General features: G+C 45.9%; 1 protein-coding gene across 1 annotated transcript in view; it reads left to right on the top strand.

Annotated features, from left to right (window-relative positions):
- The window catches only part of LOC128659661 (uncharacterized), a 346,545-nt gene that overhangs the window by 51,686 nt on the left and 279,075 nt on the right, over positions 1-15,784 (top strand). The window contains exon 5 of the mRNA XM_053713230.1: positions 2,575-2,727. Within this exon, the coding sequence (XP_053569205.1) occupies positions 2,575-2,727 (153 nt within the window). The remainder of the gene's footprint in view (positions 1-2,574; positions 2,728-15,784) is intronic.

Below are 15,784 nucleotides of genomic sequence, written 5' to 3'. Positions count from 1 at the left end.
AATGGCAGATGTGCAGGGAGTACGTGATGGCACACAGTCCGCGGAATGCATCCTCCCCGAGCAGAATCCATTTGGACGCACTCAGCAACCCAGTAAGACCCAAAAGTCCCATACCATGCATTTAAAATGTTTTGTGAGGAGAAGGATGAGGATTGATGGGTATTTACAGGATTTTTGAGAGACTGTGCGAGTTACATGATTTGGAGCAGTCCGTATGGTGCCGGTGCTAGCAGGCAAGCTAGCCGGTAGGGCAGCGGAAGCGTACGCGCTGTACCCAGGGAGGACAGCAAGGATTACGCTAATTGTGAAGAGAGCGATCTTGGAAAGATATGCCATTACCTCAGAGGCATACCGGCGCAAGTTTAGAGGCCTGCGCAAGCCAGAAAGAGATTCACATGCAGAGTGGGCCCACAAGCTGGATCAAGCATCTCAAGGGTGGATACAGGCCAGCCAAGCTACCACCATGGAAGAATTGCGCCAACTGATGCTGTTGGAGCAATTCTTTAACGGCTTGTCCCCAGAAGCCCAAGAATGGGTGAGAGATCGAAAACCCCTCACCTTAACCGAAGCAGCCAGATTAGCAGACCAGCATTTTGATGCCAGGAGGCACCATGGACTACAGCCTAACAACGGACGGGCTAATATACAATGCCACACCTGCAAGCAGTGGGGACATATGGCACGTGAGTGCACCCAAAATCGGAGCAGACAAGCTTGGAACCAGGTCAGACAGAACCTGGCCCCAAGGGCGGCTGCTCACCATTACCAAACGGAGCCAGCCGCTCATGAGGTGTTGAGCACCCAAGCCGAGGAACCCCTGGATTTCTGCATGAGGTGATGTCGGTCCGGGCCGCCGATAACTGGCAACCATCCCCGCCAGCTGGGGACCGTAGAGGGGAAGGAGGTCCAGGGACTTCGGGATTCGGGAGCTACTTTAAACCCTGATAGCTCCCCATTTGGTGCCCGGATACAGTACACAACCGGGCGGATCCGTGGCAGTACGAGGGGGCAGGGGGAGCGGTATACCGATTGCCCACTGCTAGAGTGGAGTACAGACCCCCAGTCACACCCAGCAGCGGCCAGTTACCAGCCCCCAGCGCACCGCTATATCACACGGCCTCCGCCACGAACTACCCTCAGAGAGCCCGGTTCAATTCGCGGGGGCTACTCACAACCTATTCGGTGCTTTGGATGTAAGCAACTAGGGCACAAAAGACCAGAGTGTCCCCTAAACGCAGCGAATCAAGCACAGTCCCTGGAGAAGACCCGCTGGCGGAATCCCACATAATCCTCAGCCTGTGGGCCCGCTACGTAGAGGCGCCAGAATGCTGGGGCAGCCTACATGAAGCAGACCCCGTGCAAGCTGCCCACCGGAATAACCGGCAACGGGTTAAAGTGAATGGGAAGGAGGTCAGTTGTCTACGGGATACTGGTGCTACCATGACCTTGCTTCAGAGAACTTGGTGCCTGAGAAACAGCACACGGAGACACTGTGGCTGTGAGGGTAGCAGGGGGCACTGTGTTTCCGCCTACCTGTTTGCCAGGGTACATTTGGATTGGGGAGTGGGCGCTAGACTTGTGAATGTGGGGGTCAAGAAGGACTTACCTGCTGATGTTCTCCTTGGAAATGACTTGGCCCCCCTTGTTTCTGCCTATGCTCCCATGGATCCCGCTGATGTTAACCCTGTGACTACCCAAGCCCAGTCCCTCCGGGAAGAGACGCTTCCATGTTTGGGGTGGGGGCAGTACTGAGCCAAGTTGGAGCAGATGGCGGAGAACACCCCGTAGCTTACTTGACCCGAAAGTTGTTGCCCCGGACATCCCCAAGCCGATCCGTTGGGATCAGACTGTGTATGCCGGCTTGGTTCTGGGGGAGCATTGTGGCAAACCTAGCCACTTCTGGACTATAACGTGAGAAAGGTTGTCTATAGGCTGTATATTGTGCTATGTAGATGTGACAGACCCTTCTGTCAGCACTGAAAGAGTTAACTGTGTTCAGCTTTAGCCTCAGCTATGGTGTACTGTCATTAATGTTATTGATACACAGTCCATTGTTTAATCAACCTCAGAGAGCAGACCCTAGATGATAAGGAAAGCCAAGTGTGTGTCTGTGTTTAAATTGTTATCAGCTTGAGCAAGGTATTCTATTGTATCATGTAAAAGGGCGTGTTCCCTCCATCTAATGTACAACATTCTTTCAACCCCCCCTTCTGGGGGGGGTCAGACCTGCATAAATACTGGGCATATGAGCCTTAATAAAATTCATTCTGTTTAAACCTGAAAACTGGCTGGGTTGTGAACTGCTGATTCCCTATGCAGGACATTGTTCCCTGGTGTTAACCCTTGGTATCCGGTGGGTACCGTTACACCCTCCAACCTCCCTGATCCCCCCCCCTCTAACTAGTGCCATCATTATACCTATAAAACCCCACCTCCCCCACCCCACTTTTTTCGGTAGCGTAGCACCCCATTCCTCCCTCTCCCTTTATTTTTATTTTCTGCAGTGTAGGGACCACCCCCCTCCCGGAGTGTTATAGGGATCTGCTAACTCTGTGTGTTTGTCTTGCATTATAGGCAGAGCTCAGCAATACAGCCACCAGCTCACCGAGGGGCTTCTTCCGGGTGGCAGCAGAAAATCTGCATAACACAGGAAGGGAACAAACAGAGGGATGACACTGTGTCTAATGTCACTGCCAGCGACCGAGAAAACCATGTCCCCTGTGACAGGTCAGTGCATTTGTCACATGATTTATCACACCCCTTTTCCTGACTTTACTGGGGCTTGTCACTTCCCGTCCCCTGACCTTGCAGGGGATTGTCACTCCACTTCTCCTGACCTTGCAGGGGATTGTCACTCCACTTCTCCTGACCTTACTGGGGCTTGTCACTCCACTTCTCCTGACCTTACTGGGGCTTGCCACTCCACTTCTCCTGACCTTACTGGGGCTTGCCACTCCACTTCTCCTGACCTTACTGGGGCTTGCCACTCCACTTCTCCTGACCTTACTGGGGCTTGTCACTCCACTTCTCCTCACCTTACTGGGGCTTGTCACTCCACTTCTCCTCACCTTACTGGGGCTTGCCACTCCACTTCTCCTGACCTTACTGGGGCTTGCCACTCCACTTCTCCTGACCTTACTGGGGCTTGCCACTCCACTTCTCCTGACCTTACTGGGGCTTGCCACTCCACTTCTCCTGACCTAACTGGGGTTTGCCACTCCACTTCTCCTGACCTAACTGGGGTTTGCCACTCCACTTCTCCTGACCTTACTTGGGCTTGCCACTCCACTTCTCCTGACCTTACTGGGGCTTGCCACTCCACTTCTCCTGACCTTACTGGGGCTTGCCACTCCACTTCTCCTGACCTTACTGGGGCTTGCCACTCCACTTCTCCTGACCTTACTGGGGCTTGCCACTCCACTTCTCCTGACCTTACTGGGGCTTGTCACTCCACGTATCCTGACCTTACTGGGGCTTGCCACTCCACTTCTCCTGACCTTACTGGGGCTTGTTACTCCACTTCTCCTCACCTTACTGGGGCTTGCCACTCCACTTCTCCTGACCTTACTGGGGCTTGCCACTCCACTTCTCCTGACCTTACTGGGGCTTGCCACTCCACTTCTCCTGACCTTACTGGGGCTTATCACTCCACTTCTCCTGACCTTACTGTGGCTTGCCACTCCACTTCTCCTGACTTTACTGGGGCTTGTCACTTCCCTTCCCCTGACCTTGCAGGGAATTGTCACTCCACTTCTCCTGACCTTACTGGGGTTTGCCACTCCACTTCTCCTGACCTTACTTGGGCTTGCCACTCCACTTCTCCTGACCTTACTGGGGCTTGTCACTCCACGTATCCTGACCTTACTGGGGCTTGTCACTCCACGTATCCTGACCTTACTGGGGCTTGTCACTCCACGTATCCTGACCTTACTGGGGCTTGTTACTCCACTTCTCCTCACCTTACTGGGGCTTGCCACTCCACTTCTCCTGACCATACTGGGGCTTGCCACTCCACTTCTCCTGACCTTACTGGGGCTTGCCACTCCACTTCTCCTGACCTTACTGGGGCTTGCCACTCCACTTCTCCTGACCTAACTGGGGCTTGCCACTCCACTTCTCCTGACTTTACTGGGGCTTGTCACTTCCCTTCCCCTGACCTTGCAGGGAATTGTCACTCCACTTCTCCTGACCTTACTGGGGTTTGCCACTCCACTTCTCCTGACCTTACTGGGGCTTGCCCCTCCACTTTTCCTGACCTTACTGGGGCTTGCCCCTCCACTTTTCCTGACCTTACTGGGGCTTGCCCCTCCACTTTTCCTGACCTTACTGGGGCTCCACTTTTCCTGACCTTACTGGGGCTTGCCACTCCACTTCTCCTGACCATACAGAGGCTTTTCACTCCACTTCTCCTGACCTTACTGGGGCTTATCACTCCACGTCTCCTGACCCACTACAGACAACGTATTGTCACAATGTAGACGCAATAACATCTCTCACACTACACACATCGTATCGTCACAATGTAGGCGCTATTGCATAAAGACTCTTTTTGCTTAATCTTTCCTCCATTTTGAGATAGCGACTTCACTGGTTTTCCTTATGTTAACCATACACCAATAGACTTTTGTTCTATTTTGGCAATATACAGATAAATACACTGATGTGTAGCTGCATTTTTCCTTCTAATTTGTAGTGAGAATCCACAAAACATTCATAAACCTGTGGGAATACTTCACCTAGCCACCAGGAGGCGGCAAAGACACACTGAAGTATCCCCCCAGTAGTTCTTTGCCTTGTAAGAGGAAAAAGCCTCAATGACACTGACTCACAAGTTAGTCCAGAAGCCAAACCAGAGACCGCAAACGGACTCTCCTGAGCCAACAGCCCTCCAGGAGACACCGTCGCCCAACAAACGTCCCCCATCGCTCTACCAACCCACCCACCCACAAATTGAGGGGACACCAGCCGAAACCCAAAGGTGACAAAGCAAAGAAGGACCAAGGAAACCGAAAGGTCCCCTAATACAAAAAAGAATGCCTCCAAGAGTGAACCCAGTTCAGAGACCCAAAGGGACCCAAACAAGGAATGGAGGCCACGCCAACACCAAGCGAAACCCAGGATAAGACCGGGCCCAGAGACAAAACAGACGTGTCTCTCCCACTACCTGCAAGCATGGAATGGAACTGAAGCAGCAAAGTCCTTCCAGTGTCTGACCATAGAACACCAAGGTATTCGACCCTGAAAATGTGTGTAATACACTCAGGTGAAAAACCCCAAGTTGGAGAACACAAAGTCCATAACAGGACAACATAGAGGGTACTTGGAGGAAGAAGAAGCAGTCAAGCAAGAAACAGACTGCAAAGCAACCTCAGGACAGAGGGGCATGCTTCAGGGGCAACCTAAATCGCCGGACCTACGCACAGGTCCCTAAAAAGGTGGAACACAAAACTTCAATCAAAGCCCTCCGAGAAGGAGAGTATACCCTCAAAACCCGAAGGAAGTGTAAGCCCACTTCTGAAATCAATGGAGCAAGTAAAAGAAAAAAATCTATACCTTAGGCAGACTGAGCTAACAGGATAGGACTCAACAAGCTCCACACATCCATAGGAGACTGCGACCTGAACGCAGCACCTTAGACCACTCGGCCATCCTGACCCGCAGATCCACACCCAGCAGGACCAACACAGGGGAACAAAGAATCCCGAAACAGGTACAGGAATGAGTGTAAGGATAGCACAGCCATCCCCACAGAGTACAAGTACAACCTGACTCTGAAAACAGACAACAAGGCCATAGAGTGAAGGATCTATCCAAATAAATGACTGGGGGATGAGGGGAGTGGGGGAGGTATTTAAGCCTTTGGCTGGGTTGTCTTTGCCTTCTCCTGGTGGCCAGGTTCTGATTTCCCAAAAGTAATGAATGCAACTGTGGAATCTTTCCATTTAAGAAGAAAAACCAGAGGCATTTATTTCCACAGTGCTGTGATCACGCATAAGGGCTTGGCGGTGGGCGTGACAGGTTATTCCCTCCACAGGCAGCGCTTTCACAACCATTTTTCTCATGGAAGTTAATGCGCAGCAGACGTGGAGTGGGCAACAGTGAGGTCAAACCTGTCATGGAGGTGGTGAGATGCCCTAAACAGAGCATTGTGGTACAGTAGATTTGAGGGTAATACCTTGGGTATCCTAGCTGTGGGGCCCACGGAGTATTAATCCCTTCCACTTAATTTCCGTTAATGGGGTTAATTCTCATTACTGTACATGTCCATTATGGACCACTCTGTGCTGGAAGCTAGTCAGGAGAATACTTTCTCCACTCCCTTCTTTGATACAAAGAAATATATGCTATGCAGGATGCATACAGTGTCGTCCTGCACAATTATGCAGCCGATGCCTGTCAACTGCCCTGCAGTCTCATTCAGGAGACCCTGGTATGCAGTGCCAATCTACTCCAGGATGTTCTGCGGACTTGCAGACTTTACGGTGCATGAATATACAGGTATTACAGCCGCAGACGACGACTCAAAACTCAGCACATGCAGTACTCTAACGCACAAACTCCAGCATGAGTTAGCCATTTCTCACATGATTTTGCAGCCCAGTTGCAATCTGTGGTTTCTGCTGCCCTGATGAGTGCCATGCCTATTGCAGGGAAAAGGAAGGCTAAAATTTGTTCATCTGATGCTAGATCTGGGTTGCGGCAGACCGCATCGAACAGCCTTTCAATGATGACGTCCCCTCGGTTAGTTTTAAGGGAGAACTTTCATCCTCTGACTCCTCTAAAGAATCGGAGGGGGACTCTGAGGAAATTACATTCAGTTTTAAAAAAAGAGCATTTAAGATACTTGCTCAAAGAGGCAGATCATCTCAGGAATCCCCCTCTTCCTCAACCCCCCCATCTTTTTTTTTTTTTTTTTAAGAATTTTTATTGAGGTCGATTTCACAAGATAATGTACAGCGAGAATTACAAATATCGTATGAAGACAGAAGCATGTTGGAAGAGAGCCTTCCGGTTCAGGTACTGTACATGCGATAGTCTAGAATCAATACAAAATATAGTCAACCCATACATGTATAGTGCTCAACAAACAGACAATTTTTAACGTTATGAATATTTTTAACCATTATCAGAGAAGTGACTTTCACAGAGAAGTTGTGAGTCAGAGACTAAGTCAGAATGGTTGACAAAAAGCACTTGCGTGTCTAGGGATAGGGGGGAAGCTAGTAATGGGAAAATCCCGTGGAAGGGTTGGGCAATGAGGTGGAGGAGATAAGGGGGAGGGAAGGTAGAGAAAAAAAAGGGGGGGGGTTGAGGAAGAGGGGGGATTCCTGAGATGATCTGTGTATCTTAGGGGAGGGGGGAAAATAATACAGTCCCCTCCTGGCTGGCATGAACAGCTTTTGGTAGCTGGTACCCCGCCTTCTTGACATGGAGTGAATCACATCTTCCCCCAGTGAGTCCCAGGGCTCCCAAACAAAGCATAAAGGTCTATTTGTTGCGGGAACGATATACGTAGCTCTCCAGTAGACCGAAAGTAGGAGATAAGTTGTATTAAGGCCTGCCAGTTAGGGAGGTTTGGTTTCTTCTAATTGCAGGCTATTAGCAGTTTGTCCGCCATTGTTATAGTAATCAGAAGGGTGCGGCTGGGCGCCGAGAGTGGTCGAAGGCCGGCATTGTACCAGGGCTGTTTCCGGAGGTAAAGAGACGTTAACAGACCTAAACGGCTGCATAAGACCTCCAGTTTGCACCACAATGGTGGGGCAGACCCACCAGATATGATGGGGGTCACCCACTTGCTGCAGGCCTCTTCCAGCAGAGGGGGGAAATGCTAGGGGAACATTATGTGTAGCTTAGTGGGCACATTGGTGCCATCTGGTCAGTAACTTATAGAACAGTTTGTATAGCGTCATGCAGTGGATTGAGGATTTGGGTGTGCTGGATTGCATCAGTCCAGTCCTCAATTGATAGTTCCACTCTCCAATCTTTCTCCAAGCTATCATCTGTCTGGTTTTATTAAGTTTGGAAGCGTCAAGAAGGATCTGATAGTGGGAGATAAGGGGGGAGATGTGTGGGAGCCTGCAGTCATCCGGGATTCCCAGGGCGTCTGCGGGTCTAGGAGGGGGCAGTCATGAATCCCCATGACTTCAAAAGTAGAAAGAAACCGTAGTAGGTCATAATCTGAACCTGGACTATTGACTAGGTCCTCTAGGGGCACTGGGTTTCCCCCTGAGAATAGGTCCGTCAATTTAAGAGTAGATAGAGCTTGAACGCACCGCAAGGCCCACGAGTGGGAGGCCCGGCAGGAGACCTGATACTGAATGACAAGGTGAGGGAGACGAAGGCGTGATGGCGGAGAAACGTAACCAGGAGGGTCCCTGCAGTTCTGTATGATTTTGTGCTCAGAGGTCTTAAGTACTTTGGGTGTACCTGAGTCAAGGCTTCTGAGGAGAATCAAGATACATAGGCTTGATTCGGTCTTTAGACCTAAGCTCAGAACCGCAGAAGTGGTTACTGATGCCTTCGGTGGTAGCGGAAATTATTTCTAAAGAATGGGAGGATCCAGGTGTGCCTTTTTCTCGCCAGCTATTAATATGGAAGCGTTGAACACTTGTGCCCAAGACTAAAAACTAGCTTTCTTTCTAATGACACGGGTGAGTCCCCACGGATCATTCTAATTACTATTGGGAATATCACTCCTGCCCAGCAGAAGGTGGCAAAGAGCACCACAGCAAAGCTGTTAAATATCACCTCCCTTCCCTCACACCCCACTCATTCTCTTTGCCTACGTTAAGAGCACGGAAGTGGTAAAGTTTAGGTGTTTGAAAGAAGATTGTTTCAAGCAAGATTTATTTTCCAGCAGTGCACAGCTTGTTCTACTTTGTCCTGGGGTATAGCCGTAGTCCATATCAGTCTCTTCAGTAGAGCAGTGGTGGCTTTAGCGCAATAGGAACTTGTGGGGTACAATTCTCACTGCGCCTCCCATGTATTTAATGCTGCCCTAACTTTGAAAGCTTAAGTAAGATTACTCGGTCTTTGTTTTTCTTCCACATGTCCATGTGAGGGAACATGCCTCTCAAAGCTGCCTTGCTACCTGGCAGATTTTTTTCTGGGACATGTACAGGAAAACTTTGGCACTTTAATTTTATTATGGGACACAATAGACAATCTCCTATGGTATAGGGGATTATGTTATGGATGGTAGTAATGGCAGGCACTGGGGGCAAGGAGATTGTGTTTCACTTACTCCCGGCAGCATTATTTTAGAGACATTTGCCGACCGGGAGGTTAATTTTTTTTTATACGATGGGCGGAGCTAGCTGAGGAGGCAAGTTTCTTTCATGTAATTAGCAAGAGTCCATGAGCTAGTGGCGTATGGGATATACATTCCTACCAGGAGGGGCAAAGTTTCCCAAACCTCAAAATGCCTATAAATACACCCCTCACCACACCCACAATTCAGTTTTACAAACTTTGCCTCCGATGGAGGTGGTTGAAGTAAGTTTGTGCTAGATTCTACGTTGATATGCGCTCCGCAGCAAGTTGGAGCCCGGTTTTCCTCTCAGCGTGCAGTGAATGTCAGAGGGATGTGAGAAGAGTATTTGCCTATTTGAATGCAGTGATCTCCTTCTACGGGGTCTATTTCATAGGTTCTCTGTTATCGGTCGTAGAGATTCATCTCTTACCTCCCTTTTCAGATCGACGATATACTCTTATATATACCATTACCTCTGCTGATTCTCGTTTCAGTACTGGTTTTGGCTATCTGCTATATGTAGATGAGTGTCCTGGGGTAAGTAAGTCTTATTTTCTGTGACACTCCAAGCTATGGTTGGGCACTTTGTTTATAAAGTTCTAAATATATGTATTCAAACATTTATTTGCCTTGACTCAGAATGTTCAACTTTCCTTATTTTCAGACAGTCAGTTTCATATTTGGGATAATGCATTTTTTGATTTATTCATTTTTTCTTACCTTCAAAAATTTGACTCTTCCCGGTGGGCTATTAGGCTCGCGGGGGGCTGAAAATGCCTCATTTTATTACGTCATTTTTGGCGCTGACTTTTTTGGCGCAAAATTCTATTTCCGTTTCCGGCGTCATACGTGTCGCCGGAAGTTACGTCATTTTTTGACGTTATTTCGCGCCAAAAATGTCGGCGTTCCGGATATGGCGTCATTTTGGCGCCAAAAGCATTTAGGCGCCAAATAATATGGGCGTCGCTTTAGTCTCCTCAACTATTTAAGTCTCATTTTTTATTGCTTCTGGTTGCTAGAGGCTTGTTCTTGGCATTTTTTCCCATTCCTGAAACTGTCATTTAAGGAATTTGATCAATTTTGCTTTATATATATGTTGTTTTTTCTCTTACATATTGCAAGATGTCTCACGTTGCATCTGAGTCAGAAGATACTACAGGAAAATCGCTGTCAAGTGCTGAATCTACCAAAGCTAAGTGCATCTGCTGTAAACTTTTGGTAGCCATTTCTCCAGCTGTTGTTTGTATTGATTGTCATGACAAACTTGTTAAAGCAGATAATATTTCCTTTAGTAAAGTACCATTGCCTGTTGCAGTTCCTTCAACATCTAAGGTGCAGAATGTTCCTGATAATATAAGAGATTTTGTTTCTGAATCCATAAAGAAGGCTATGTCTGTTATTTCTCCTTCTAGTAAACGTAAAAAATCTTTTAAAACTTCTCTCCCTACAGATGAATTTTTAAATGAACATCATCATTCTGATTCTGATGACTCCTCTGGTTCAGAGGATTCTGTCTCTGAGGTTGATGCTGATAAATCTTCATATTTATTTAAAATGGAATTTATTCGTTCTTTACTTAAAGAAGTACTAATTGCTTTAGAAATAGAGGATTCTGGTCCTCCTGATACTAATTCTAAACGTTTGGATAAGGTATTTAAAGCTCCTGTGGTTATTCCAGAAGTTTTTCCTGTTCCTAATGCTATTTCTGCAGTAATTTCCAAAGAATGGGATAAATTGGGTAATTCATTTACTCCTTCTAAACGTTTTAAGCATTTATATCCTGTGCCGTCTGACAGATTGGAATTTTGGGACAAAATCCCTAAAGTTGATGGGGCTATTTCTACCCTTGCTAAACGTACTACTATTCCTACGTCAGATGGTACTTCGTTTAAGGATCCTCTAGATAGGAAAATTGAGTCCTTTCTAAGAAAAGCTTATCTGTGTTCAGGTAATCTTCTTAGACCTGCTATATCTTTGGCTGATGTTGCTGCAGCTTCAACTTTTTGGTTGGAAACTTTAGCGCAACAAGTAACACATCGTGATTCTCATGATATTATTATTCTTCTACAGCATGCTAATAATTTTATTTGTGATGCCATTTTTGATATTATCAGAGTTGATGTCAGGTTTATGTCTCTAGCTATTTTAGCTAGAAGAGCTTTATGGCTTAAAACTTGGAATGCTGATATGGCTTCTAAATCAACTTTACTTTCTATTTCTTTCCAGGGTAACAAATTATTTGGTTCTCAGTTGGATTCCATCATTTCAACTGTTACTGGTGGAAAGGAACTTTTTTACCACAGGATAAAAAATCTAAAGGTAAAAGTAGGGCTAATAATCGTTTTCGTTCCTTTCGTTTCAACAAAGAACAAAAGCCTGATCCTTCATCCTCAGGAGCAGTTTCAGTTTGGAAACCATCTCCAGTCTGGAATAAATCCAAGCCAGCTAGAAAGGCAAAGCCTGCTTCTAAGTCCACATGAAGGTGCGGCCCTCATTCCAGCTCAGCTGGTAGGGGGCAGGTTACGTTTTTTCAAAGAAATTTGGATCAATTCTGTTCACAATCTTTGGATTCAGAACATTGTTTCGGAAGGGTACAGGATTGGTTTCAAGATGAGACCTCCTGCAAAGAGATTTTTTCTTTCCCGTGTCCCAGTAAATCCAGTAAAAGCTCAAGCATTTCTGAAATGTGTTTCAGATCTAGAGTTGACTGGAGTAATTATGCCAGTTCCAGTTCTGGAACAGGGGATGGGGTTTTATTCAAATCTCTTCATTGTACCAAAGAAGGAGAACTCCTTCAGACCAGTTCTGGATCTAAAAATATTGAATCGTTATGTACGAATACCAACGTTCAAAATGGTAACTGTAAGGACTATCTTGCCTTTTGTTCAGCAAGGGAATTATATGTCCACAATAGATTTACAGGATGCATATCTGCATATTCCGATTCATCCAGATCATTATCAGTTCCTGAGATTCTCTTTTCTGGACAAGCATTACCAGTTTGTGGCTCTGCCATTTGGCCTAGCTATAGCTCCAAGAATTTTTACAAAGGTTCTCGGTGCCCTTCTGTCTGTAATCAGAGAACAGGGTATTGTGGTATTTCCTTATTTGGACGATATCTTGGTACTTGCTCAGTCTTTACATTTAGCAGAATCTCATACGAATCGACTTGTGTTGTTTCTTCAAGATCATGGTTGGAGGATCAATTTACCAAAAAGTTCTTTGATTCCTCAGACAAGGGTAACCTTTCTGGGTTTCCAGATAGATTCAGTGTCCATGACTCTGTCTTTAACAGACAAGAGACGTCTAAAATTGATTGCAGCTTGTCGAAACCTTCAGTCACAATCATTCCCTTCGGTAGCCTTATGCATGGAAATTCTAGGTCTTATGACTGCTGCATCGGACGCGATCCCCTTTGCTCGTTTTCACATGCGACCTCTTCAGCTCTGTATGCTGAAGCAATGGTGCAAGGATTACACGAAGATATCTCAAACAATATCTTTAAAACCGATTGTTCGACACTCTCTAACATGGTGGACCAGATCACCATCGTTTAATTCAGGGGGCTTCTTTTGTGCTTCCGACCTGGACTGTAATTTCAACAGATGCAAGTCTCTCGGGTTGGGGAGCTGTGTGGGGATCTCTGACAGCACAAGGAGTTTGGGAATCTCAGGAGGTGAGATTTCCGATCAATATTTTGGAACTCCGTGCAATTTTCAGAGCTCTTCAGTTTTGGCCTCTTCTGAAGAGAGAATCGTTCATTTGTTTTCAGACAGACAATGTCACAACTGTGGCATACATCAATCATCAAGGAGGGACTCACAGTCCTCTGGCTATGAAAGAAGTATCTCGAATTTTGGTTTGGGCGGAATCCAGCTCCTGTCTAATCTCTGCGGTTCATATCCCAGGTATAGACCAATTGGGAAGCGGATTATCTCAGTCGCCAAACGTTGCATCCGGGCGAATGGTCTCTTCACCCAGAGGTATTTCTTCAGATTGTTCAAATGTGGGAACTTCCAGAAATAGATCTGATGGCGTCCCATCTAAACAAGAAACTCCCAGGTATCTGTCCAGATCCCGGGATCCTCAGGCGGAGGCAGTAGATGCATTATCACTTCCTTGGAAGTATCATCCTGCCTATATCTTTCCGCCTCTAGTTCTTCTTCCAAGAGTAATCTCCAAGATTCTGAAGGAATGCTCGTTTGTTCTGCTGGTAGCTCCGGCATGGCCTCACAGGTTTTGGTATGCGGATCTTGTCCGGATGGCCTCTTGCCAACCGTGGACTCTTCCGTTAAGACCAGACCTTCTGTCACAAGGTCCCTTTTTCCATCAGGATCTGAAATCCTTAAATTTAAAGGTATGGAGATTGAACGCTTGATTCTTGGTCAAAGAGGTTTCTCTGACTCTGTCATTTATACTATGTTACAGGCTCGTAAATCTGTATCTCGAGAGATATATTATAGAGTCTGGAAGACTTATATTTCTTGGTGTCTTTCTCATCATTTTTCTTGGCATTCTTTTAGAATACCGAGAATTTTACAGTTTCTTCAGGATGGTTTAGATAAGGGTTTGTCCGCAAGTTCTTTGAAAGGACAAATCTCTGCTCTTTCAGTTCTTTTTCATAGAAAGATTGCTATTCTTCCTGATATTCATTGTTTTGTACAAGCTTTGGTACGTATAAAACCTGTCATTAAGTCAATTTCTCCTCCTTGGAGTTTGAATTTGGTTCTGGGAGCTCTTCAAGCTTCTCTGTTTGAACCTATGCATTCATTGGACATTAAATTACTTTCTTGGAAAGTTTTGTTCCTTTTGGCCATCTCTTCTGCCAGAAGAGTTTCTGAATTATCTGCTCTTTCTTGTGAGTCTCCTTTTCTGATTTTTCATCAGGATAAGGCGGTGTTGCGAACTTCTTTTGAATTTTTACCTAAAGTTGTGAATTCCAACAACTTTAGTAGGGAAATTGTGGTTCCTTCATTATGTCCTAATCCTAAGAATTCTAAGGAGAAATCGTTGCATTCTTTGGATGTTGTTAGAGCTTTGAAATATTATGTTGAAGCTACGAAATCTTTCCGTAAGACTTCTAGTCTATTTGTTATCTTTTCCGGTTCTAGAAAAGGCCAGAAAGCTTCTGCCATTTCTTTGGCATCTTGGTTGAAATCTTTAATTCATCTTGCCTATGTTGAGTCGGGTAAAACTCCGCCTCATAGGATTACAGCTCATTCTACTAGGTCAGTTTCTACTTCCTGGGCGTTTAGGAATGAAGCTTCGGTTGACCAGATCTGCAAAGCAGCAACTTGGTCCTCTTTGCATACTTTTACTAAATTCTACCATTTTGATGTATTTTCTTCTTCTGAAGCAGTTTTTGGTAGAAAAGTACTTCAGGCAGCGGTTTCAGTTTGAATCTTCTGCTTATGTTTTTCGTTAAACTTTATTTTGGGTGTGGATTATTTTCAGCAGGAATTGGCTGTCTTTATTTTATCCCTCCCTCTCTAGTGACTCTTGTGTGGAAAGATCCACATCTTGGGTAGTCATTATCCCATACGTCACTAGCTCATGGACTCTTGCTAATTACATGAAAGAAAACATAATTTATGTAAGAACTTACCTGATAAATTCATTTCTTTCATATTAGCAAGAGTCCATGAGGCCCGCCCTTTTTTTGTGGTGGTTATGATTTTGTATAAAGCACAATTATTCCAATTCCTTATTTTATATGCTTTCGCACTTTTTATCACCCCACTTCTTGGCTATTCGTTAAACTGAATTGTGGGTGTGGTGAGGGGTGTATTTATAGGCATTTTGAGGTTTGGGAAACTTTGCCCCTCCTGGTAGGAATGTATATCCCATACGTCACTAGCTCATGGACTCTTGCTAATATGAAAGAAATGAATTTATCAGGTAAGTTCTTACATAAATTATGTTTTTCTGTTGCGTGCCTTTTCACCTTCACTTCCGGTGTTCCGGAACTGCGATATTGCAGTCTTGTACGCTGTGCTTCGGGGAAGCGGAAGAGCAGCCTCAGATCTGATAAAGTGCTTAGGTTGAGTCCGGACTTATGCTAACAGAATACGCACTCCGGTAGCAGCAAGGAAGGTAGGCTAAACTGAGGTGTAGAGGTTGTCCAGAGTATTTGTGACAGTTTATTTTTTTCAATAAAAAATAAAAAAGGCTACGTTTTAACATTTAAAGGGACAGTAATGTTCTTTGGTGTGTTAATTCAACCTAATTTATCAGTTTATTTATTCTAAATTGATCAATTGTGAGTAGAGATGGATCAAGAGGCCATGCAAAATGTTTCTTGTTCTTTATGTTTTGATGCTAACGTGGATCCACCTATCTCTTTCTGTTCCTCAAGTACAGAGAGACTTTTTCTGAGCCAACATTGTCTAAAGCAGATGCTGTCCAGGGGTCTTCTGACAATGTTCAAGATATGCCGCAGCTTTCTCCTCAGGTTTCCCAAATGCTATCTTCCACACATGCATGCAGTGCCCTGCGCTTCCTCTCAATCTCCGCCTGGAGTGACTTTGCAAG

Source organism: Bombina bombina, chromosome 5, assembly GCF_027579735.1.
Source record: "Bombina bombina isolate aBomBom1 chromosome 5, aBomBom1.pri, whole genome shotgun sequence".
In the NCBI taxonomy this organism is placed as follows: Eukaryota; Metazoa; Chordata; class Amphibia; order Anura; family Bombinatoridae; genus Bombina; species Bombina bombina.
This window is presented reverse-complemented; position numbering and strand designations above follow the sequence as displayed.